The sequence below is a fragment of the Cuculus canorus genome, chromosome 1 (genome assembly GCF_017976375.1).
Source record: "Cuculus canorus isolate bCucCan1 chromosome 1, bCucCan1.pri, whole genome shotgun sequence".
Taxonomy (NCBI): Eukaryota; Metazoa; Chordata; class Aves; order Cuculiformes; family Cuculidae; genus Cuculus; species Cuculus canorus.
In genome coordinates this window covers 82192820-82220738 of record NC_071401.1, presented here as the reverse complement: position 1 = coordinate 82220738, position 27919 = coordinate 82192820, and the positions used below count along the sequence as shown (strand labels likewise).

Genomic DNA, 27919 nt, shown 5'->3' with positions numbered 1-27919 from the left:
AATATTATTATAACGCATTAAGATGGATATGCATAATTTCACATTTTAGAATCAATAAACTACTGTTATGCCACTGTAAATGCACAGTTAAATCTCAAAGTGTTCTCAAAATTAGCTGTGGTACATAGACTTTAGAGACTAGAAAGTTAAAAAGCTCTGGATTCTGCACCAACAGTTCAATCCAAAACTAAGCATTTTCTACTCCATGGTTACTATTTAAAGTCTGCTAACCACATGTAGTCATACTACTCCTCCTTCTAGCAGCTTATGCAAGCACAAACCAGTTCAGGAAAATCTTCTACTCTTCACACTGCTACAAAAATAAAATCAGAATCACAAGGTCTTTTTAAAATTAATACTTCTTTCATTATGATTTCAGAAACAAATACAGTAAAGTCATGACAGAAATGGAGTCTAGCCGCTATTTAAGTATTAGCCCAAAGTAAAATCTTCCTAATTGAAGTAAAGCATTTTGAAGTTCTTGATTTTAGAATATTTAACTAGCATGGAAAGCAACAAGTCTGTATTTTAGGTACCTGTCTTGGAATGCTTAAAGATATTCAAACCCTGCCTTTTCAAGTTTGGCATCTAGAGTGGCAATACACAGATCATACAATCCATGAAAATCTTGGCCTGTAGACTCAGCAAGTGACTATTTCCATAAACCTGACAGCTACCTTTTTCTCTCTCCACACCCCACTAAACAAGCAAGTAATTTTTCCTGATGTTTAAAGGATCAGTTATAAATACATTCTTGCTTTCAGAACTTGTACAAGATTTTTAAGAAGTAAATTATCCAAATGAGAAGTCAAATTTGTACTAAAAAAAAATCTAGAACTCTGAAGTGATAAGGTAACATAGTTATATCACGTCAATATATGTGAAATATAGTTTATATCACGTCAATATATGTGAAAAAAATCAAACAGGCAATGTGAACAAAGAGAATGTAGACGTTCCTTATCTTTGGTATAGTGCAATATGACAAAAATATATGTTAATATACATTTGTCACCTATGTTTAAACAAGGTAATCACATGTAGGTTGTTGCTACTTATTTTTTACCTCACTTCCTATTATACCGAAACCCACTCTGTTTGTTTCGTATCACTTATTTTAAATATTGATAGTCCCATACCAGCATGTTATTTAAGTTCACACTAATGCAACAACCCTAAATCACAGACATGGTTCAAGCCTCACAGCTCCTCCTCAGCTACTGTGAACCTCTCTGTCTTGTTTTCACCACAGCATAGCTCATTACATCCAGGATGCACTTCTACAGTAAAATTACATTAAAAAAAGAAACAGGGTGTTGACACCATGCATCTTTATGGAATAATTTCCAACTTCCATAGACTTCCAAGCATGCTGGAATTCTTTTCAGTGCAATGTATTAGGCATATGGCTATTATACTTCGGATAAAATGAAACATGAATGTAACCAAGTTCAGTTCAATTCCCACATCCCAGTGATGTCTTCATTGTGTTTCAAGAGTATCTAAATGAAGTCTCTGTATGTCTTAATATCTCTTAATGTATGTCTTTATGTCTTAATATTACAATTTCATAAAAAAATACCTTGCTATTTACAATACTGTTTTCCTATTCAGAGAGGCTTCCACCAGTGCTTAGAGACAATATATTCCCCATAGTTTTCTATGGGGAAACCTTGGGCATGTGCAAGGTTTCATCTGCTACCCAGAAGAAGGAAGGAATTAAAGGCCTACAGCTCATGCAAGGTACCTCTGTACATAAGCTACTCTACACTTTAACTCCCTAATTGAGGACAGATTTCTGGAGAGGAATCCTACTGCATAAAGCAGCACAGGGAGTCTTGAGAAGAACATAATGTGGTCACAGTTATGGAATCAGGACGTAAAATTCTCACTATTTAAGTTGGTAGAATGGTGCACGCTAAACATGCGCTTTAAAGCTAACCGTTTCTCATTGAAACAGCCAGAGGAATGTAAATAAAATTGGGTTTTTTTGGTTATGCAAGCAGCTTTAAAATTCTTTTAAATGCGCTTTCAGACTTTGCAGAGATAAACTATATCATATACTTCAACTACGCTTACATTGCAGTAAATGGGAGATTACCTAGTCTCTTTATGAGCGGATTAAAGAAAAAAAAAGCACTTCAAAGCACTAAATCTGATGTATTTAATTGAGAAGCTCATGAATTTAAACAATTTAATTTAATTTTTCGCAGGAAAATCCTGAGTTTACTCTAAATTTCAAATGAAGTTCATCCTCTGCTTTTATTTAGTTCCCTGACAGCAGTTTTCTCTCTGGTTTAGACAGTCCTCGCTTGCTTCTCGTCTGTTGAACGTAAACTAGGAACATGTCACATAAGAGGCTGTCAACAGTAAATTGAAGGACATTGATGTCCACGTAGGAGGCATCTTTTTCAGATCCCACATAGTTTAGGTTCCATCAAAATTCCTATTGGCATAGACCAAACAGAAGCAATCTTATTTGAGAAGGTCAGGTTGGAAAGAGGAAAAAGCAATGAATAAATCTGGAATTGAAAACTGTTTTCCATTAATCCACTTTAGAGATGTGTAATCTACACCTTTTAAGTATGGTTTAAATTTATTCTCTCTAATCTCTCCTCAGAATCTTCCCCTTTCTCATTACGGCCACGGTTACTAGTTCTCAACTTCTAATCGTCAAATTTTTGGGCAGAGGTTTCAAAGTCCCCATCACATCCTCTGTACTGCACAGGTACTGCAAAAACGGACAGTACTAAGAAAGTTTCATTACTGGATTGAATATTCAATAAATAAGTAAAAAGGACTATATTAGCAGACAACTTTACTTACATTAAAACAACTTGAGCAATTCATTTTTAAATCAGTGCACTATACTGACCAGGTACATGTTTTTAATGACCAAGCAAGTTATCGTTGCTTGTTTTAAAATAAATTTACCTTGTTAAACCAACTACCTTCAATACGCTGCAGTCTTTAGTGGCAGCCTGAGCCCAGAGCTGCAGTTTGCTGCACAGCCCCTGAATCACTCCAAGCTGCCAGTGCAGCTCATGGTTGAGCACAGAGAGGGTTGAGGGCAGGCGAGGGCAGCCTGCATGTCAGGCACTGTGCACAGGCACAACACAGCTGGTCCCTGGGTAATACTGGAAGCTCTGGGGACAGGAAGGAGAAGTGTACTCACTGCACGGTTGCAGGCCTGGGCACCTGAAGGAAAACAGGACACCTTATGGAAAGGTGGAACTTGGAATAGGACAGGCCACAGGGTTTGGGGTTTTGCTGTAAGGAAGGAGGAGGACGACTATGGACTCAAGGGCAGCAAGGGAAGGTGAGCAATGGCATACAAAGACAGGGTAAACAGGGGAAGAGAGAGAGAAGAGTGAGGAAGCACCACAAGGTGCCCTGAAGGGTTGTGCTGAGCTGTTTCTGCCAAGGAGATTGTAGCACCTTTACTGGAGGAGTCTACTGCCAAGGCAAAGGAGGGGTAGACAGAGCAGCCCACATCCACGCCACCTAAGGACCGATACGCCAAGTCCAGATGAACAGAGTTGCTGGCACAAGAAGGGATAGCACCCTCCCAAAGTGGAAGTCGATGTTCTGTGCCAGGAGAAGCAAGCCTGTGGGCAGGGTGCCGGCACCATCAGCATCAGGCCACCTCCGAATTTCTCATTGCATCCTGCCACTATATGCCCAGAGGCCGTGGCCAACCTGCAAAGCCCCACCAACATGCTCCAGGGACACTCAAGGCCACCCATCCTGCTTCAGTGCAACAAGACAGGCAAACTGGAGCCCAGCACAGCTACACTCTTCTCTGCCACATCCTTCTCATCTCCCCTGCCACTCCACCTCTCCTCACAATGGTTTCTCCACCACCTGGAATATCGCAGCATCCATTACCCCAAACAGCAGAAAGCTTTTAGCAGCGATTGCTGTTAGATGCCTGATCCCCCAGCCAGTAACTGGGAAAAGAAGATGCCCCCAAGTGAGATGAGATATACTTTAAAAGACTTTGGCTTGCAGAAAGCACATCTGGATGACAATACTACAATGGCCTGAAATGGAACTTTTATTTTGCATTCCTATTCCAAACTGCCAAGAACTTTAACATTTTAAACTATTAAAAAGTTGTTCTTAAAGTAATTACTTTTTTCCCCAGATGAATCTATCACCTCCTTTATGACAAGCCTGGAAAATTGGTAGTAATCTCCCCTTTTTCTGAAATCAAGCATGACCATTCACTGATTCTTTTTTTTTTAAACAGACACACCCAAGACAGTATTCCAAAACTCCTGTACTCATTCATGATTTCTGTGAGTACTGCTTTATGTTATGAGCCAGAGAGAAGTTCTGTAAAACATTAACATGTAGGCAGCTCAAGTACAATTGGATGGACCCAAACCAAGTATTTTTAGGAATCTACAAGATCCAGTACTAAATAACCTACAGCCTGAAAAACCCAGCGCGTATATCCCAAAGACACCATGGAACACCTGCATCATTTAGAAGCAGTGTGCAAATCTAATACACATTGAAACTACATCATCTTGAGTAGAATTACAGTCAAATGATAAGTCCATATTTTTACAGGCATATTCCTGTTCAAAGGGTCACCAGAGTCCCACAGAAGTCAATGAGAGCTTTCTGCTTCCATGAAAAGAAACTGGTTATTTTTCCCCCATTACAGTAATTCTTTCCTGACTTGCATATTTGTAAAAGAGGAAAGTAGCAACATTTTTACACTTTTGAAGGAAAAGTAATATCTTTCTGCTAAATATAACCTGTAAAGCCATGTGCCATTTTCTAGCTAAGCAAATATGCAAAATCCATTCCAGTGTTTAATTCTAAAAAAGTAACTGGAATGGGGAGATAATAAAAATTCTCATTCTTTCATTGTTGCCTGCTATAAGTGGCACGCAGCCAGAGTGCTCTGACTTGTCAACCATTTCAAGCTTCAAGCTTTTACTAACTTTTCAGCTAAAAAACTGAATTTCTAGGAGGAAAGTGTATTCCCCTTAAAGAATGGGTGTTTTTTTGAGAACCTTCATGTCTACCACCCATCCTGCATTTTACAAATAAAAATCAATGCATAAGAAAAAAAACCCAACACTGCACTTCAAATCACTGTCTATCAAACCTAGCATGTTGTTATGCAAGTCAGAATCCAACAAGAAACTATCTGGCCTCATGCTGTTAAATTAACAGATTGATTTCCATGAACACTGGCCAGAAATGAGGATGGTCAGCTGGCAGCCCTGTGAAACAAATATGTTAGTATCAAGCACCTCCTTCCCTTCCCCCAGCTGCAGATGCTTAAAAAGGCTAACAAAGAATGGAAGGCCATAGGTCTTCCGCCTCCAGAAAACATTATTGGGTGAGAAAACCACAAAAGGATGTTTACAACACGGACTACCACAGAGATGAAAGCCACATCTGTACGAGGGAGAAGAAGCAGTGTCAAGAGTAGCAGATGTCTTTCAGGGATTTATTCAGCTTCTTAGGTTAGCACGACAATGAATGTCCATGCTTACACAACTGTTTTCTCCCAAAGAGGAGAGGTTAATAATATTGTGCTTGTGTATGCTGCAATTATAATTAAAAAGTATCTTGGCTACATTAATTAAATAAATTTTAATCCAATGTTAAAAGAAGTCAGTTCTGTGCATCCTTAGAAAGTCACTGATCACACTGCACCATATTGTCCAAAGTCACAACATACTTCGTATATAAAAGCACATTGAAGAAAATCACATTCTCTTACTTCATTAAAATCTGACATTTCATCTAAACATTTGCCTACTACCACCAAACCATCAAATAAGTGATATTTATATTCATTTTGGCTATGTAAACTAAAGCTCACAATGGAGAGACTTTCCCAAGAATAAAGTTAGCACCCAAACTGAGATCTGAATACAGAAATTACTGCCCCTTCTCAGGCTGATCTAATCACATTTCCCCATCATTAAACATAACTAATCCAGAGAATAACTTCTGATTGATTTTATTACCTTGTTCTTTTTAGGTATTTGCACAGTTCAGTTCCCCCATAATTTAACAAACATCACAAATGTTAATAACATGACTACAAAACACCACAGTAATGGAGACAAGCATCTGTTTTACCCACGGGGGAACCAAAACCTGAATTATTCAGGGACACAGAATCAGTTCTGTATTGAAGCTTGGACATTGTTTAATAACAATACTTACCTTTCACTTTTCACTGATATAATCAACCTTCATTTCAGAGCTACCTCATTGTTTTTGTTTTGCTTTTGAGTCATTGCTAGCAACATCCTAGAACAAATGAGTGTATTTGTTGGGAACAGGAAAGTCTCCGACTTTATGGATTTGACTATATCCTATTTTACTGATGTAAGGCCAGCGAGTAGGTAAAATTTTTGAGAAAAAAGGGCCTCAATTCCTTATCTCAGGGTATGGCTCTAAAAAACGGGTTGATTTCAGTTCACTTAATTTTGGTGAACCTCTGAATCCTCCCTCACTTGGGTCCCTACTCTTCCCCACAGTGACTGGCTGCCTCCAGCACAATGACTGCACAGAATCGCTCTTTAACCAGGAGTACAGATAACCAGAAGAGACAAGTATTGGCAAATTGGAGAGGTTTCATCCAGCCTTCCACCCGCTTGCACAATGTGTATCTCAGCATTATTTAGCTTCAGAAGGACTAAACTCAGTCCTTCAAATCCTAGAAGGGTGTCTCAAATACCAAGATGTGCATAATTTCATGTTAAAGGCCTTCCCTAAAGGCAAAGTACTGTGCTCATGGGAATACAAGAATATACAAGGTCCTTGCATTGCAAGGAAGGAAACGTGGATTCTGGATCCAGTTCCCAGTGACCCCATATTTTGTGCAATATAAATGAAACACAAAGCACACACATACTGCAGGGAATGGACTTTGAGAGCGATGTTGAGATGAGCAAGTTCTACCCATTCTTCAGCAAGGGCACGGACATTAAATTGATATGAATAAAGGTGCTGCCACCAAGGTCCTCACTTGGCCTCATTTTCAAGAGCTTCCATGGAACACATGGAGAGCCTAAGTGCCTACCTCCATTTCAGCAGGCGTCCTGGTGAGGGATGGTCCTCTACTGCCTGACAATGGACATTTTAGCATCCTCGAGTGGCCACAGGTTATCATTAAAGAAATTTTAAGGCTGAGCATGGAAATGCTGATAAATGTCTAAGCAGGTGCAGAGAGCTGGTGGTATAAGTTAAAGGTTCAGGCAAGATTTAGGCAGATTGGTTCCTACATCAGTTTCTCAAAGATTAAGCTGCAGTATGGATGTGGGTGGCCTCATCTTTCCTGGGAGGAAGTGAATAGCGTGGTTCTCCATATTTCATGCAGCATAGGGAATATGTTCCTTGGGAGTGACCCTGCAGTATTAACCCATCACAGCCATGTTTGCCTTACAGTAACTCATTTGTGCAGCTGTGTGCTTACAACTCACAATGGGAATTTGAGGCATGTCTGTGTGCAATGCATATTCTCATATTTAAATTCCCAAAATGGTTGTCCTGGAATTAAATAAATATATATATATATAAACATATATGCATATACACATATATAAATAATTCCGTTTCAGATTAAATTTACATTATCACAGCTCAACATTTTAGAACACTTCCAGTGAGTCAGTAATTCCAGCAGTATTTGACCACCACCCCTTCCCTTTTCAGCATATAAATAAAGTTCCTGAGATCCCCAGCTGCCCTGTAGCTAAGTAGTGCAGCTATCCTTGAAACAGATGTTTCTTGAGACTGAATTCATATAAGGAAAATAAACATAGATGTGTACAAAGAAATAGCTAAAAACCCCTTCAAGGTCGCTAATAACCAAAGAAACTAAAAAGAAAAAAACACCAACCCCCAAAAAACCTTTAATTAGGCTGAAAACTTATGTAGCATCACTTAGCTAAAAAAAGGACAGGTACAGAGAGCCAAAATAAATTGTCATAACAAAGCAGTAATTATTTAGCCATGAGAGCTATTTTCTTTTTTTTTGTTCTATTTTACAGCTATTAAAATAATTAGCCATATACTATGTACAGCATTCAAGCTTCTGAAGTGTTCTAAGCCCGTATGGTGGATTTTTAAATAAAAAATTACATATTCAGAGTACATCTACTCAAACCAGGCATAGAATTTTTCCTCCCTTGTGACAAAGCATTACTTTGTTTTTCTTACAGTTTTTATCTACTTTTACAACAACTATCACTGTCTTACACCTCCTTGCAATTACCTCCTAAATTCATCAGAATAAGATAATGAATTATGTGACACAAGATCAGTCTGGAAGCTGAAGATCAGGTGAGTAATTTACGCAGCTGCTACCTACATAATGCACAGAGGTATTCAAAACTACTGAATCTTAGCTTATACATATTCCAGGCTGCGTACAGTTGTAGTATCAGCCAATTAATATGCATAACTTTGAAGACATCTCTCCTTAGCTTTCATCTCCCTCACTACAGTGTATATATGCTGTCCTTTTCCAATCCACATACCCAAACTTACACTAATAGTAAGCCTTTTAACCTCCTATTATGAGACAAAAAGAGTAATATAATCTGTATGCTTTTCTACAGACATCAACAGAAAATTCCAATTCTACTTATTACTTGATACCTGAGCATAAAATACATGCTCTAATAATATACGTGACAAATAAGACACTAAGAAATTTTGAAAGAATTATTTTAACTATAGAATTTACAGTATTCTCAGGAACATACTGTTAACAATGTTGTTTAAGTTGCCTGCAAATACAAGTTGTACCAAGACTAGTAGTCAGTAGCAACTACTATGAGAATACGGAAATAATTTTTATCAGGAATAAAACATTTTTGGCAGTACATGGTCTTTCAATATTTCTGTTGGAAATATTAATATCATTTATACCACCTCTTACAGGACTTTTTCTTTTTTCCATAGAAACACTACCATATGGGAAAAAAGTAAAACATGAAACAAGTGTACAAAATAAATAAATAAATGTAAATATATCATCTCCCAGTACGTGCTTTGCAGAAAGATGATTTTAACCATTAGATCACAAGAATACGCTACAGAATACCACAGTATATTTTAGCAGATACATTCTCAGGACTTTGGTCATATGTGTAGCTTTTATAAAAATACTTGATTTGGCTACAGACTCAGTGATTTGGCCAACTCTAGCAGTAAAACTATGAAGGCCCACTGATGACATCACAGAAAAAGTCAACTGGTACTGCAGCAGAATTCTTACTACAATGACACTGCTTCTAAAAGAGATATTGGTACAATGGCATAGTCAGCCGAGGTGCTGACTACACCCTAAACTGTATTCAGTGCTGTATAAAGCAGTCTATGTCAACAATTACAAGAGAATGCTTTTGTCCTCTGAAGAAAAACAATGGAAGAACTCATTAGTCTGCTGAATAGTTATCCATATATGTTCATCTAATCACATGAGTAGAACACCAGGGCTCAATGATAACAGAGTTGTCCATTCTAGGGTACAGCCAGGACAGAAAAAAAAAATGGTTTTGAGTGAGCTGTGAGACAAAAGCAATCAGCAACAGTGATCACCACCACAATCAGCTGGCAGGGAATATTTCTAGAAATACAGTGTATGGTCACTGAACCCATGTCCCAGTCATACGAGACAACAGGTATCTCCTGTTGCACCAGTTCCTCCGATTACTTCCTGAAAGGCTTCCTATAGCAAGTTGAACCTTTCAGTGCCTGACAATTACACAGCTCCATCAATAGCATACCAATCCCACAGACGAGCCTTCACATGCCCACCATACATTTTTCAAGTACTGCAGTGCACCGTAACTGCAGCAGAGGGTTGGGATCAGGTGCTCTGGAGTATAAGTCAAAGAGGTCACTGAAAGTGGGATGTTGGTGACCAGGTCACAGGACCAAACCCGCCACTAACAAAGTCTAAGACAGCAAAGAGCAACTTCCACAACTGCTTGTCACTCATAACTGACTCTGCCAGTGTTCCCTTTCCATTTTGGGGTACAGTCAACCAGGTGTAATGCTTTCAGCTAAGCAAAGCAGTTAGATTTTAAAGTAAGGTGGAAGCGCTCACATAGGTAAGCTCCATTATCATCTGGAAGACAGGCAGTTGCTGAAAGGCAGCACAACATGGCTTTCTGCTGCAACTGGACTGGGTGGTGACACAGGTGTGTCGTTAGGCATAAAAAAAAATCACGTGGAACGAACAAAGGGAAATTATTTAAAATTTGGCAGAAACATGAAGCAGCGTAGGCTGTCCAAGCTAACGCTGATCTATCTGACCCAGATGCGACAATGGCTTGTTTATTAGCTGCTTTGTTGTGCCAGAGTTAGAAGTGCCAGTGGGCGCCCACACTGACACAGAACATTATCTACATAAAAATAAGCCTGCGTCCAGCAAAGTGGCCTGTGTCTCACACAAACTCCAAACAAACCCTAGGGATCAATGCATAACAGATTCACTGGACATGAGCCTTGAATATTTGTGCTGCAGAATGGGCAGAAGAGTCCTCGCCCATTCAAACTCCACCAATCCACAAACAAGCTTGGAGCAGCTCTCAAAGCAGAGATACTTTATACATGGAGCTGATGCTAATAGTTTCCATTATTCTTATTTTCCCAAATATGTACTTAATTTAAAAAATATCTGTGGAAAACTAAAAATGAAATACCTACATACACACACACACACACACACACATACTTTCCCAGTCCTTAAAATACTAATTCTTATCTCCTCTTCAGAGCACCTGAGAATCCTGGAGGCTATTTCTTGGAAAGCACAATAGAATTCATCTGCATTTATCAAATTTGTCAAGTTGTTTCTCTTTTTCATTTATACTTGTGTGAAAACATTTGCACTTACCCTGGGGAAAGAAAAGATGATCTTCTGTCACACATTTCTTTTTGCAATATCACACTTCCCTGACATACAGCATATAAGGTAATATATTTCTGTGTGTATTTGCACATTTGTAGAAAAGAGATCATAAATAACACCATACAATCTCAACATAAATTCCATGTTAAAGGGAACTGCAAATCCACGAAAAGATTTTTCCTTTTGAGAGGACTATGACAATTTAGTTCCTTTATCAGTATTACACAATATTAAGGGAGGCTGTAAAGAAAGTATAAAGGATCAAATTGAAATTTTGAGAGGTAATTTGGAGGACAGGCTATATTTGTCCAAACCATAGTACACTCCTCCTATTCTGACAAATTACAGGGAGTTCAGGACATAGCCCTGCGGAGAACTAGGTTACTTCCACTAACATTTCAGAATAGACCTAAAAAGCTTACAGACGTAAATCGCCCTCCTACCCTTAAAATTAAATATTCATGTGAACATTTACCAAACTGTTACAAACAAACCCAAAGATCTGAAAAGGATTAAAATCATGATTTCAGGGCTATTATCTATCACCTCTTCCACAAAACACACATGACAGCCATAGAAGGAAGCTGAGCATGAGGCATACTTCTTTTGAACTTTTATGACCTTGCTGCAGTGTTTTGTTGTTCAAATAAAGCCCTGCAAAATAATAAATATATTATTTTTAATGAAAGATGTTGTTAGTGGAAGTTGTTTTATAAGCTGTCAAACATCTAACATCAAAATCTTGATTTGACACTGCTGTATCTTCCTTATACTCTTCCAGCCCACCTCCCCACTACATCCTTTTAGAAATACCATTTCTTTCAAAGCCAAGATAACGAGGACTTAAATTAAATACCTGTGTTCAAAAAAACCCTAGCGTGGGCCTGAAACAGATCCTGCTAAACAGTGCAGAAAAACTGAATATTACCAGAAATACTTGCAACACCCTTTTTCTACTTATAGGTGTTTGTTTTTCCCAAAATAAGAAGACATCTACTGCAAACTCCATTTTGGATACATACACTCCAGAAATCTAGTGTACCCCATGTTCAGCATTTTCTGTCAGCTGGAGTTTGCCAGCTCCCCCCAAAACCCTAAGAGGTTCTATGGAAGTTGAACCCTTCTAACTAACTATACAGTGAATCTTAAAAACCTGTTCCTTACTTTTTCTAAGCAAAGCCTAAATTAAAATCTAGGTAAGAAGAGCATGAGACCTAAGTGTTTACGACCCTTGCAGAAAAGCAAGATTTGATCTTGTACATGTTTCAGAGGAATTTTAGCAAAATCTCCTCAAAGTTTTTATACTGTAAATAAAAAAATAATTCCAGCAACTCAATTCTTTGGACTTGGCTTGGCCTACAAGAATCCACAGGAGTTTCCACAGTCAGGAACATGCCATATAGAAGCTAGATATTACCTACATACTCCATGAATCAAAAAAATTCAATTTCAATGGTAACTCATGTGAAACAGATCGATAACTGGCCATACTTGCCTGTTTTGCTACAATAAGCATATTTTTTCCGTCATCTGTATTTACATATGTTCTGACGAGTTTTAGCCAACAAACACATATTTTGAGCATTCATGTCTATGATACGTCATATCAAACATATTAAATCCATAAGTTGTATCATACTTGTATTAGAAGTATATGCAATGTGCCAAAACCACCTCCAAAATAAAGAAACTATGCACAGATTACACAAGAACAGCCTGTTATTCAAGAATCCTACACTATCTTGAGTCTGTAACTCTGTTTTCTGCTTGGAGTAGTTTCTCGACAGCTTTATCACTGATGCAACCAGAAAGAGTACTGTGAACAGTAATCATTCATGTAAGCAATAATATTGTTTCTTGCACTTTCAGTTGGTTAAAAGGAGGACTATCTTGAGGCAAAATAAACTCTTGAATTACATATGGGCAGAAACATGAGTATCGCAATACAGCGCAAATTCTGAATTGCCTGAATGAGGGTTTTTTGTTTACATTGGAAGTATTTTAGACAGACAGGCTTTTAGATGAGATTAAGGAGGGATTCTAGAGAAAAGTTGAAGGGAAGACAGTGCCTAAATCCTCTGAATTTTAATGTGGGAGTCATGCCTTTTAGTTACAGAGCTATTTAAAAGAATTTTTTTTCTGTAAGGCAGAACTGACGCAAAAGATTCACACAGCTATCTAATCTCAATAAACCACAATATAAAGGACTATTTTCTAGACATTAACTTTTGACTGACTTTAGGCTTAATCTGAATATTTTTTTATTTTAAAATTTCAGAAGATATTTACATTCCAGACATTGTGCCAGCAACAAGTGGAATGCATCCTATTAGGCATGTTTTCTATCAACATTACAATAGATCAGTGCAATCACTTGAAATCCTTTGATTTTGCTGCCAAATGAAATACTATGAAGATTAAACATCGCTACAAGCAAACAAAGGATGTCAATAGAGAATTTAAAACTATTTAACATCCAGTAATAGGACATGTTTAAAGAATATAAGTCACTTAACTATTCTCTTACTTTTTCACGCTGCTTATTTGAAAGCCAGTGGGCTTTCTGAAAGAACAGCCTTTTCATAATTATTAAAATGTGATTCTTATAAAAAGCATTAGCTAACAAGTAAGATTTTTAAAATGATTTTGTGGCATTTCTCTTCCTCATATTCATATTCATTCTTCTAAATACATAGCACTGAAAGCCAGATATTAGCTTCACTTTGACAAAGAGATTACAGTGAAATACTTGAAGAAAATACAAAAAAAAAGTTTTACTATTTAATTTTTTAAAGAAATTTAAAACTAGATTTTTTTTAGATTTTGATTCTCCAATTACAAGACATCACTTAAATAACACTTACATATGAACAATACTTCCCTACAGTTTCAGAGCTAGATCTTTAAAAAAGTCTAATTGTAGTTATTTCTTTAGTCAATACAAGTGATAACGTATGGTAAATTACAAGGAGCAAGTTGAGAAACAGATGCTGTATTTTCAAATGCTAAGTAGCATAGGAAGTATGGAAAAAAATCAATAAAAATAAAAGACAAAATGTAATATCTTCAAATCCTTCTTTAAGCATCCCTTTAAGTAAGCATACCTTTTCTCTTTGGGAAAAGAGATTCCTAGAACTGGCTAGTAAATTCTGTATGACAGGGGCCAGAGTACAAAAGGACTGACTTAGACTCTTGCCAAAAGAAATAAAAAGATTAAAAAAAAAGCTGGAATACATATACAAAAGATCAAATATTTAGGCTTTATGAACTGGAAAGAGAATGAAGTACACCTTTGTAAAGGTAACATGGGAGGTACAATAGCATTCCTTAGGGAATTGTAGCTCACTCTCTGTGGAAAGGTGAGAATAAAATACTAGGAAGTTACTTGTATATAATATCAGATGCCAATTATTTTAATTATATTGTTGATACAACTAAGTGAGAACATATGCAAATGTGTGATTTAGTCTATTACTGTACATATACTCTACGCCAAATGTTATTGCTGAAAAATTAAGTGTGTCTTAGCTCCCTATGGTCCTTTTTCCTACAATTATAATCAACTCCTATTCCTGTACATCTCAAAATATCTAGCTAAAAAAAAGCCAAAAACACCCAAATCCTACCAAAATTCAAAACCACCCAAATCCACCCAAATTCAAAATTCCACCCAACTAGGTAACGAAGGTCATCTTAAGGCTTGTCAACATTTTATCATTAGTGTTAGGAGTAAGAAACTGATCTTTCCATCAAATAAATGCAGTGTAGATGCGCCAAGAAAACATGAATAAATATCTATCCAGTTGACCGGAAATTTTCAAGCTGACAAGTCAACTTTCCTACATAGCTCCAGCAGAATTTGTTGGAAAAACTAGCTAGTGTAAGGACTGAATGCTTATTGATGTGCTTCTTTAGAAGTGTAGATATTTTGATAGCCAAAATAATAACATTCTAAAACGTTTTTCATATTAAATTGACGTCATAAGCTTTCTTAGTGAAGAAAAATAAAGGCATTAGTCATTAATTGTACATGGAAGTAACCATGGGATACAATACTTATGAGTAATCTATATAGCAAAAATCAAAAAGTATTAAAATTTACACTGATCTGCTTAGATTTATCAAATTACATTGCCTAGCTCAAAAGATAGCTTCTCATCAGTTAAGTTACACTCATCTGTAGTATATTAGATGTCTAACTTAACTGGAAGGTATATTGGAATATTACACTAATTTGTGAAGAGGAGCCGACGTGTATAATGGCCTAAAGCTAGAAGTGGAACCCCACAAGGAAAGACAAAACAGGCTTTTAACAAATGACTGCTGTATTAATAATGGCAATCTAGGATATTTTTCTGTCAGTTAAATTGCTTGCATGGACACTGTAATTAATGCCATATACTGACTTTTCCTTCTCTTCTTAAGAAAACTTATACTTTGGAAAGAGAATAGTTGCTTTCTACATGGACAGTCTGCTCTTTTCTTTCACCAAGGTTACTTAGAAAAGGTAATTTTAACAGTTCAACAATCCAAAATAAATTCATCAGGAACCAACAGGCAGCTGGTCTGAAAAAGACCAGTTCGCATAGTATTAGTTTTCTTGCCTATCATATCTGAAATATGTTTCATCTTAACTTTCCAAATTTAAAAACCTGTATTCAAATTAAGCTATAGGAATTTCACATGCATTTGTCTCTAAAACCATGTTCTACATATTCCAGTAGGTTTGGAAAGTACTACATTTTCCAGCTTCCAGGAAATAATCTTGATCTTAAAACCACAAAAGCACAACAGTTCCAACTCCCTGCATTCCTTCCACCCAAACATTCTATTACACTAAAACCAACTGTTTATTACTAGAGCATGGGTAAACAGAAAACACCATAACATATCTCCAAAGCCACAGCTATTTAGCCTAACTTGATACATCCAGTGATATTCAGAGGATTTGGACTTAAGAACTATGTGGTTTCAGAAGAGAAAGGGAAAATTTATATGTTAGAATAAATAATTATTTATAAAAACACATTTTTCTACAAATTTCTTCTCTACACATGCTGATGTGCCATGACATCTCTATCTCCAATTGACACAGAACATAGTCATACATACCACAGTTTGGTGGTTAACTTGAATCACTTCATCCCCAGCATGGATTTTCTTGCACCGATCTGCAGGTGACTGAATTTAAAATAAAAGAGATGATAAAGAATACAGTTCTTACTGATCATCATCTCTCTTTTAGCAGTATGATTGCTAACCTGTGTAAATGAGGTTAGACTGATAATTACATTCTACTACAAAATAAAGAATTAAAGAAATATTTAATAATTTCATCGTCATTGAAGAAAAATAATATGTATTATTGTATACAATACAATGAAATGTTAAGAAAGGTATGATTTTTTTTTTTTTTTATTAAAGGGCAACTGAGGGATTGCCTAAGGATTTTTTCATTTCATTCTGCCAAAAGAGTTCTTTAATCTAACATCTCTCGAGCCTGGAAAGCCAATCTTTGGCTGAATTTTGAACCTATCAAGACTAAATTGGCAATTACTCATACATTAATTTCACAACATTGCCTTTTTATTCTACAGTTTTTCAGTATGTTGCAGAGAACTTCAGTGAAATGCCGTTCTTCAAAGAGTACATAAGGAGAGAGGATTAGGTTAGGCATCAGAGAGGAAGATCATGTAAGTTACACGGTAATCTAGTTTCTGGGTCACTATCAGACTGAAGAAATGCAGCCAGCATCAAAATCCTCCAAAGACTGTGCTTTCAAAAAAAAAAAGAAAGCAGTTTTCTTCTTTGCTTTTGCTGCAAGAAACCACTCCAGCAACAACAAAAGAAAATACAAACAAAACCCCCCAACCCTCACCCATAAAGCGACATCCTTCCCAAATTTTCCCTTCTTCTGCTTTCTATTTTATAGCAGACCAACTGTTTTCTGAGGGAAATATCCCTGTGTACAGAGGAAAATACGGTCCTTCAGCTTTTCATAGAGTGTCAACACTGACTTTTCTCTCATGTCTGTGGCTGTCAGCCTATGAAAGCACTTAATCAAGGTAAAAGGCAAGACAGGCAGATCAAGAAAAGTAAGTTGGTCAGGATTAGGTTTCTGAAAAGCTGCTATGAATTTTACAGAAAGGAATGAAATTAAATTAATTTTCAGGTGAGATAACATGTTGTCTAGAGAATATGCTGCAGGCCTGAAATGTGGACCATTTGTAATAACCCAAGTACTATATCCCCATTCAAGATATACTTCCCATAGCTTTGCCACGACTTTCTAGTATAATTCCACATAATTCATGGCCTAAATCAAGGACAGTGTTTAAATGGAGGATATGCCAGAGAAAAATGAGGCTAAAAGAAGGTTCACTGATGACTCACTTCTAGGAGACATTGCTCAGAACATCCTACATCAAAATGGGCTAGTAAAACTGTAATTTCACTTACATAAAGAACAGCAGCCTTGACTTTTTGGCACTATTTCCATATTAAAGGTGTTGGCTGAGTGACTTGGGGAAAAAATTTAACACTGGTGATTATGTTCTAATGATCTATCCTCTGTCTGCCATTTCATTACTCACACTTATTCATGCCTCTAACAATCTTTATGCTCTTCCTAAGTAATACTGCTATTTTAGCTCAGCTGTAGTTACACCTAAGACTTGCAAAATGTCAATGCAAGTGAATCTTGTGTCATTATCTTTGAACTCTACAGGAGTGTATTACGATACAAACTTTTTTTCCTGAATCAACTGCAGCACTTGCAGCTTAAATGTTGACAAGACAGGCATTTTGCGTAGCAGGCTGCCAAGTCAGTAAGTTTGGTCTGATAATCTTGAAATCGGAAAAGTCTACTTCAAAAAAATTCATTGCAATAATGCCTCGAACACACTGCAAGGTGAGGTAAAAGTCATTTATACAGGATTCTCAAGGCTGTGGTGTTAAGAAGAGATTGTAGGCTCTGGGTTGCCTACTCAAGTAATCATCACTGTTTAAGGAAAACAAAGACGATTTTTTAGAGGTATATACTGATCATTAAGCAAACCATTCACTGAAGAAGCCCCACTAGGAGGTACAAATTGTGTCGCATCACAGCTGTATCTTCATTAGCTGGTAATCTGTTTCAACAGGGAGTTGAACAACCAACGGAAGGACCTGTTGCTGAGGCTTACACATTGATACCGTACAAGGTATTCAGAATCTGCTTAGGATTTATTCTTCAGTGTAAGATTTACTTTTGTCCTTTAGACTAACTGTTGTCTTTGTCCCACTCTCCCAGTATATCCACACTGTCTGAAGGACCAGTTTAGGCCCCATGGGGCACATTTGTTGCATGCCCAGAGCGAAGTTTGGTGTTATTTCTTCTGAAAGGCCTCTTTTCCCTGCGATCTAAGGGCAACTCACAAACACAACCAGTGCTGGAGATGCACTACATGCGATTATTTCAGAAAATGCTTCTCTGCTGGAATAGTAAATTTCAAAATCCCCTTATTTGAAGAATGCATTTTTTTTTTGTGAATCAACAGTATCTCTCCAACACCACCTAAAAAGGCTGCTCAGTAAGAAATTTGTAGTCTCCTGCTGAACCTATACACCCTTTAGATTTGCTGCTTCCAAACAAAAGAGAGAAGACATGAACCTGAAAGCTCAGCCTGGTCTAATGCTACAGGACCACAAGAGAGAAGCTCTTATGGGGCAGTGACCTGTGAGGAATCCTGCTATCTCACAGTTCAAGTTTCAGAGCTCAGTTGCTTTGACCTGCAGGGCTGACATGTTGGAAGAGATGACTCTTCACGCTGAACAGCAACATCCAAACTCTAATGGGCTTTGTAGCTGAACATAAAATACCTCGAATGACTGACAGAAAAAGAGGAACTGAGGTTACAAAAAATATTACATTAAGTGGACGTGGCTAGCACTGCCATGCTACTGTGTTTACTAAAAAGACAAGTGCTTCACTATGACGTATCAGGAAAACGTCAAGACAAAAAGTTGTGCCAATGTCTGACTTGGAGGAGCAGAACTGTAAAGAAGTAGTCCACAAAATTTTGTTCAAATGGAAGAGAACATGTATTCTTACAGTTTCCTAGAAGTTAAATTGTATCACAAGCAGTAAATGCATCAACATTAACAGGTGAGATCACACGGGCATCATCACGCTCTAGCCATACTGCTTAGATGCTTCTCCTCCCATCTATCAGAATCATACCTTTTTTTTTGTTAAAGGAAGAAGTTAGCAACTGTGTGTTTAAATGCAGGAGACACCTTACTTTCCGTAACGCATTACTAATTTCACAAACACTTTAGCATACAACAGGTCTTTCCTTAGATAACAGATTGCAGTTTCTCAGTCTGCTATGAGCACCTCCAGGGTGTGACAGCAAAGGAAAGAGCCAGTAACGAAAGCAGATAAGTCATCACAGCTAAAGCTTCCTGATGTAGCTTTAAATTATATTCATGAATCACAAAAGATAAGAGTTTTGAGGGAATGTATTAAGTTTTTATTTTTATCTTTGCCACTGGGAAATTAAATCCAATATTAGCAAGTCATGAAGAGAAATTGTTCCTTTTTCAATCTGAGAGAAATTCAATGTAAAAACTGCCCTTTTTCTTTCATCTGTTTTCTAGATTAAGCTCACCTATGGCTCTGTTGGTTTTGTTTAGTTTTGCTAATTTCTCTGATGATATCTGTAGCTGTAGGTGTGACTCACTAGAATTTTGATTTCAAGGCTGAAATTCCTTATATTTTCCTTATTCTGAGGCAAGTAATACTCACAGAAGTTCTACAGATACTATCTATTGGGTATAACCCATGGATATCCTGCCTTCAGCAGATGAAAAATGAAAGAAAAAAGTCTATCAGATTGCGGTTTCTAGAAAGGGATGAAAATAATACTTCTATTTTATTGCTATGTTAACAGAACTGTGCTGCAGCTCAGAGGCAGCAGCTGCAGATATCATGTAGGTAGTTCGCACTTTCCACAGTATGACACAGTAGCAGGATAAAACAAACATTTCTGACAGCTTGATTTTTAGAAAATGCCATAAAAATCTTAGAAAGGAATTGCTTAACCCATTATGGAACAGTTCAGTGTTGTTTAGTGGCTTGCTCCATGTTCATTGAAGATTATGGTTAGAAGCCTTTCCCACTAGATTTATCATCTTGCTCACTTGCTAACAGACAGCCAGTCCTCAAAATATGTTGTACAAGGAAAGGAGGTTGTATTTCAAAGCTGGATGAAAAGTATTCTATTATGTTTTGTTTGTTTAATACCTTCAGTGAGAATTAGCACACCAGTAATAAGTGTTTCTATCTATATGCATTACTCAGAAGTTCATGCAGAAATACATGATTGTCAATGTGAAGGGATGTCCTCATTTCCATGCATTTATTTTTACAAAATAAAGTTTGACAGACGGAATATGTAAAAGCTGTTTGTCTAATACTGCAGCAAACTCCAGCATATGAGCCTATATGTAAAAAAGACATTTATCTTTTATTCACACAGCAAGATAACTCCAAGACAACTACTTCCTATCTTGATCAACTGCAGCGTTTTAGGTGTCTTGCAAGAACAAATCAAAACTAATGCCCCTGATCCTCAACTGGGAACAACTGTTTCAATTCTGAGGTAAACAAGCACAAGCGTTTCTGCCATCCAACATGCTATTGGTCCTCAACAGCCAACTAGCACACTTTTGCAAGCAAAATGTAGTCTATAGCAAAGGGAAAGCATAAACCACAGATAAGGTCAAAAAGGCTTCCAGGGCTGAACATACAGTGTTAACAATACTTACATTTTCTGTTGTTCCAGTAATTACATGGAGACCATCATATGTTGATTTAATGTACATACCCTAAGAAAAAGACATCATGGGAAAGAATTTTTAAAGTGTTTCACAAACCATCACCATCCATATATAACTTGAATATCTCTAAAAGAAAACGCCTTTTTTTCCCCCTTTTTTTAAAGATTTGTGGACTTCTAATATATGCGATGAAGAATTTGTCTCTGGATAGACAAGTGCTTTCTGATACACTTCAAGAACAACAGCCAAAATTATTTTGGCCCTAATTAGCAATAAAAAACTAAAACTTTTACCACAGCCATCTCCATAAATACTCCCCATTTTTTTAATATACTCCTTCAACTACAAATGTAACAACACCTAATTACAAAAAAAAAATTCCCCAGAATAACAAATTGCTTTAGGATGATCACTTCCATTTTGCTTTAGAAGCTACAGAAGACTGAAATATCTGAAGGCTCTGGCAGGCAATACTGCAAATACAACTTTCAAACTGATGACCAGTGCTCTAAGCCTTTCTGATAGCCTCACTCATCTCAGTGAAGAGGTCAGCCATAAAATTCAGTGATGAAAACAAACAACTTTGTTAGCTATCCCACTTCTTTCAAAAATATGTGGAAAAGAAGGGATAGCTTATGAACAGACAGAAGTTTTCATCTAGTCACAATTCATAGCATCCACTAAGACTGAGAGAGAAAGAAAAAGAAGAGATAATTGGCACACATTGAGTATTCAAAAACTTCTGAGGAATCTCCTTTCCACCAAACAGTTCACAGAAAGCAGGAAAATAGTCAACATTTGTATAAACACGATCTCCATGACCTACTTTTTCTCCTTTTAATCAAGAGTGCCATAAAGAAGTCTGTTCCCAGCTAAAGAACAGGGTGCAATCACTGGTGATAAGTATGGTAAAAAGGCAAAGAAGACATACCACGTTGGAGTAATCTAATTTGGTACCAGAACTCACAGACATTCTGATAGTGAGGACAAACATGTACCTCCCACTTAAAGCGGATATACCTCCAGTGAAAAAAACAGACTTTATGAATTTCTCAGGAAAGGAGGCTCAAAATGAAACTATTTTGCCCTGCACAGTATGCAGTAGTAATGACATCAAGCCCAGCTGTCATGTTGGGCTGTCACAAGAAGAAAAGAAGAAAGCAAGAATCTGCTTGTTACTACACAGATAGGAAGCCTCTAGCATCATTCTTCAAATTCCAGCTCAACTATGCACCTTCAGGAATTTTTCCACTGACTGCCTCCATGCACATAGTTTTGTGCTTAATTGAGTTACTTCAAATATAGGCTGGCAATTTCTTATACATTTATCCTCACAACACCCCTGTGAGGTAGGGAAGCACTAATATACATACATTTTACAGAGAGGGTAATGAGCAACACAAGAAGCTGAGATACATTGTTAGCTGTCCTTTCGTATTCACATCTAGACCAAACCAACAAAAACAGGCCTAAATCTCTCTCAGAATGTGGATCTGACCATACACCTTGTGACACTGCAAGGGCTGAAATCATGGTGACTTCATGGTGACAAGAAATACAAGTCAGGTCCTCACACAGAGCAATTTCTGAAAAAAAGTCATATATTTGTTTTTATTGACAGTGAGTTACGACTTTCAACTTAAAATGTCAGGGTAAAAGCAGAGGATAGTCTCACACAATGGTTCCACAGCATTTAGTTTTCTGAAAAGCATTGTTCTGAAGGATACTAAGGTCATCCAAGTATGCTGTTATGGCAGAGTGCAAGTCACATCTAATTGAGTCTTTTCTACAGGTTTAGAAGACTTTGAGGAAGCAAAAGAGGAGAAATAATTTTTGCAGTATTTTCTTTACAGGCTAATATCAAGATTTTTGCATGTGTTGGGGAAGACAGAGAAGAGGGAAGCTGTAAAAAAAAAATTATTCCAAATGTGCAAAATATTAATAAAGGTTACACTAGTACTACGACACATTGATTTTGCAAGACTCAACATAATTCTATTTACAAAATCCAAAGCAGCTTTTAAATGGGGAGAGGTAGCATTTCGCAACAGAAAGATGAGTTAGCCTTTCTCCCACATTCTTCCAAGCCTTGTTTTAAGTGAACAATATGTAGGAAATGGTACAGAGAAGAGAATGTTCCTGGCTTATTGTTTTATCTGGAATGGAGATAAGAATACTGCAGTGGAGATAAGAATACTGTAGACATTTACAAGTTCTCCCCTCTCTGCCTCCTTATGGCTGCACAATATCAATAATACTTTTAATGATCAAGAGTACAGGGGACATTAGTGTGTGCGCTGTTTGTGTGTACTGAAATAAATTGGCAGATAACACACACACCTTAGGTATCCAAAGATAAAGCCATGGTCCCTATGAAATTACAAGAATCAGTTAGGTCAAATAGAAATAAAGATAATTCAGTTAATATGATTAAAATAAACATAAGGTAACCACCTCAGGAATCAAGAAAAAATATATGCCTAGATTAAAGATGGAGTAACTCATGCTTAATTAATTACATCACAGATTGTCCTTCCTGATCACTTATGGGTAGATGTCTAGTTTCAAATGATACATTTTATCTTACTGCAATATATTATTCAGTTCTGAAAGCAGAATCGGATATACTTTTAATATGGTTTACGTAATGCTGGATGGAAAAGAAAGGACGACACTGGTTCCATTGTATCACACATATTACTGAATTTCTACTCTTTCACTGTGGCATCATCTTAATGGAATCCCCCAAATTTACACGTGCCCTTTTGACCTCTAACAGTACTCAGAACCCTGTTAATAATTTTTTTCCCAGCTCCTCCATTATCTCAAGCCAAATAACTCAGGAAAAATATTAGGAACAGTAGTACACTGGATTCCTGGAAAATACTTTCTAGCTAGGCAGCCACCAGTGAGTGCACCTTTAACCAGCTGTCACACTCTGCTGTACCAATGACTTGTATTTTATAAGTGCTTTTTCACATGACAGGCTCATTTTGTATTTGCTTCAGCAGGCAAAGAGGAATCCAGAACAGTCAGTCTCATGTTCTGGGAGATTCACCTTTCTGTCCCTGAATCTAGCAATCTAGGTGAAAAGCTGCTACTTGAAAACATATCATAGTACCTGAACTGACTAGGATTAAAATGATAACATGAACATGAAAAACTGAAATTCAGGATTAAACCTGGCCGCAGTTCTCTGATATTCTGTCCTGTATTAAAAATAAAATAAAATAGGAAGGGACTGTTGAAGAAAAACTTCCCAAGAAAAAGTAGTAGGCATAACTTGGTTTCCTGCATTTTATCTAACAAAAGACACAGCGCTGTGCTTCTTGACTAAATACACTCACTGTTTTCAGTCAAGCAGTAATATTTTCAAGTCTCCTGACAGTAAGAACTACCTAGGCTTTTTTTTGACTCTTTCTAGATCATCAATAGTATTAAAACAAACAAAATTAAATTCTACTTAATGATAATAATACAGATAAAACAACTTCCAAATCCTCAAAAACAAAAAAGCAAAAAAAAAAAAACCAGCTGAACACAGTAATCCATGTCAGAGCTTTTTAGAAGAATTTTCTACCCTGACAACTCCCTCTTCACCCTTACTTCACAACCACTGCAGGCTGTATCTCTGCACAGCTGGGCAAGAGAACAGGGAAAGAGGAAAGAAAAAAAATAAAAAAAAAAAAAAGCAATACCAAAACCCACTCATCCACAGTGTTACTTGCGCCAGTACAGAAGAGTTTCACCACATCACACTCCCACAACATTTTTCTGCTTGCCAGGTTATTTAGTCAGTTATACCGATAAGTGTTAACTAGTTTTAATATCTACAAGACATTGTAAACCCTATAACAGAATTACCTTTTCCTTCTGCATTAAGTTATTAATCTGACAATTTACATTTACCTCTGATGCATACTTACGTTTTCAAAAAGAAAAAGGTCACAGACAGTGAAGGATCTATTTGTGCTGATTAAAACATCCTGATAGTGCTCCAATGTGTTTCAAAGTGTAAAAACTCCAATCATTGTCTCAATTCCATCTTGCATTTATGATATGAGATCAGGGAAACAGCATTGTTTTCCCAACTTTTTATTTCCTCTTCTTCTCCTTTTTCTCTCCCTCATCTACTTTAGATTCCCAGGTGTCAAATTTGAGACATGTTAGATATTCTTTTTATGCTAAGTGACAAAAAAATCTTCTCAGTTATCAGCCATCCTTGTCCTTTTACTTCTGCTTGAAGTCTTTCCATCTTTATAGAAATTTTATTTAGTGATCAGAAGAGTCAGCACAGAACCATCATGTGGGTCAAAAAATCTAGAAGAAAGTTGACAATAATGCGTTTTTCCGTCTCCACCATAGCACAAATCCTAGAAGAAGGTCCAGAAGTTATCAAGCTTCACATTCATCCAAGTGCTCCTGATGTGCAGAGGATATTCAAAACTCCAAACTCCACGATCAGTTCTTAAATTGACACACTCAGCAGTCAACTGGGTGGTACTGATATAGATTCACTGTATCTTAATTGAAAGATTTAGTTTAAAAAAACCCCAAATAAACAAATGAAAAGCCCAACAACTCAAAAGCAAAGCTTTTAAAGAGCACCAGAGCAACCTGACAAAGATGATCTATTATTAAGACTGGCACTGTAAGAAACTGAATGTTACAATATTTACGCTGCACCTCAGCACAAATACATATCATTCTTAGTTCCTGCTCTGGAGAGCTCACAGTCTAGAGGACACAGCTCAATGCAGAGGCAACAAAATAACAGCATACAGGGAAGGATGAAGGGGGAAAAAAAGATGATCATATCAAAATAGCATAGTATCCAGCAAAGTCAGTATTTCCCATTTTCAAAAAAATACATACAATATTTTTTATGACTATGACATGTTAGTCCTTGGTCAGTATGAAGACCTTGTTCAGCTGGTTCACAAATATGTACTAAAAGAAAAACTCTGCCTTAAGAACTTCCAGTTTAAACAGACAAGACAGACAGAGGGTATAAAAAAGAGGCACAGAGGGAGAAGAGACTCTCTACCCCATCAGCAACTCAGCAGGAACAGACCCACAAAACACATTAACAAAACTACCGCTTAATATTTTTCAGTCACCAAGAGTCAACACCACCCTACAGAAAGACTTAAACAAGGGAAAAAATATAACAGTCACAAGACAGAAAGGTAAATAAAGGGCTCAGATAAAAATGGATAGAACTCCAAAAAAAGGTGGTTGAGAGAAAGGGGAAAAACATTTTTTCCTTACAACAGAAGACAGGATTTTGAAAGTTTGACTGCAGTGAGCTAGTGAAAGAGATAAAGTTATAGGAGAAAGAGTGAGGAGAGTGAGAATTCATGAAAAGCTGAACTCCTGGAGTTTGGAATGGATCCAGAGATAAAAAAAGAAAGCCAGTAGAGGAAGGGAAAACAAACAGACTAAAACAAAGGATAGGGCAGTATTTTCTCATCCAAAGGATTCTTTCTTTTCCTCATATTTTAACTGTGATTTGCAGAAAGAGCAGAAAAATAATTTAGTGTATATTTGTTCTAAATACCTTGGCATAGCAAATTTGTCAAAAAACCCCAAATGGAAACCCAACACCCAACAACAATCAATCCATAAACCAAAATACTCTTCAAAACTACACCATCAAAAGAACTTCAAAAACCTGCTGCAAAGAAGACAGCAGTAGCCCTTCTTATTCTAGAAAACAGAATAAGAATAAACTTGGTCAGAAGTTGCAAAAGCTATTTCACTAGGCAAAAAATGGTTAACTGTATTCTGATCACCTTCTACTACCTCCAAGGATTGTGGGAAGATATTATTACTGATATAAAGTTGTAGGGATGTAATTGTTATTAGTGCCGTTTTTTTTCCGTGCAGTGGGTGTTGGATACTTGAGTAAATAAAAGATCATCGGTCAACATGGGATGGCTGTACTAAGCCTTTAAAATTCAATAAGCTACTTCTCATCAGTGCTGTAGAGTCCTTAAATAACTTAAAAAAGTGCTTTATATCCCAGAGATACTATGAAGCACATTCCAGAATTTGACAGGTTTTGTGCATAAGCCCACGCAAACTTCTTAGCTGAGTTGATCTTAGTAATTTAAATCCCTTCAGCCTTCAAGATCCTAGAACAATCTGAACCATTTTTCAGAAGCTGGTATAAATGGCAAGAACTTCTTCGCTCATTTCTTCCTGTTCACTAAATTCTTTGCAATACATCAGTCAGCCTTACAAAACACTTCCCTGTTGGCTCAGCCACATGAGAAACCAAACTAGCATGAGAAATCAAACTATTTTCAGACTTTAAAATATAAAAGGCTAAAACGTCCTGTTCTTTTCCATATATACAACTTATTTTTAAAAATTCATTTTCTCATGCTGGATGATGGGTTTGATTAACTGCGTACTTCTTACCAGCCCTTCACTTGGCTTGATGTTTGTAAGCTGGATCACTTCAAGGTGAGCAGACTGAGAGACCAGTGGATCGGAAGAGAGCGAGATAATGTGATCACAGACACCAGAGAGAGTTTTACACTGCGAAGAAAAAAAAGAAAAGAAAATGTCTCAATAAGCATATTGTTGCTAAGTATTTGCATATCAACCTACACTTTAAAGCTCTGTATTTTTAAAGTACATACATTGCTGAATTTACAAGTCGGAGGGAAAGAAGGAGGAGGAGGAGAAATATCAGTCAGTAGCACAGTACAAAAATCTGGTTTTTGTGATGACCCCAAACTCACAGAGTGTCAGACCAGGGAAGAACAAGAGGCAAATGTTTTTGCATCTGGGTAGAGAGAAGCACGGACTGCACAAGCTGCTCTCACACGCTTTCAGGGTTAGGTGCCCTTACTCTGAGCTGTGCTCAGGCACGCATGGAACGTGTGGTGAGCTTCAAATCCACTCTGCCCAAATCTTCTACAAGGACTTTAAGTGCCTCAAAACCTCACTCAATTCCATGCAGATGTTCAGCACAGATGAAAACCAGTCATTTTACGATGGCAGATAACTCTCATTAACTCTGAAGTTTATTCTATACTAATAAAACAGGCTAATTGACTTTGGACTGAGTTTCTCACGTTCTACTGCTGCCAAGTATGATTTACTATTGCAGGCATGAAGATTACAACAAATAACCACTTTACAATGGGATAATTCTTAAACCTGTTATCCTTGGCAGCC

The 27919-nt window shown here is 37.1% G+C and overlaps 1 protein-coding gene across 5 annotated transcripts in view; it reads right to left on the bottom strand.

Annotated features, from left to right (window-relative positions):
• CNKSR2 (connector enhancer of kinase suppressor of Ras 2) overlaps positions 1–27919 on the bottom strand; it is a 212211-nt gene that overhangs the window by 97091 nt on the left and 87201 nt on the right. For 4 of the 5 annotated variants that reach the window (XM_054059353.1, XM_054059361.1, XM_054059370.1 and 1 more), the window contains exons 6-8: positions 27155–27274; positions 20717–20776; positions 16019–16087 (exon numbers count right to left, since the gene is read on the bottom strand). In XM_054059353.1, the coding sequence (XP_053915328.1) occupies positions 16019–16087; positions 20717–20776; positions 27155–27274 (249 nt within the window). The remainder of the gene's footprint in view (positions 1–16018; positions 16088–20716; positions 20777–27154; positions 27275–27919) is intronic. The other variant, XM_054059366.1, reaches the window with a different exon arrangement.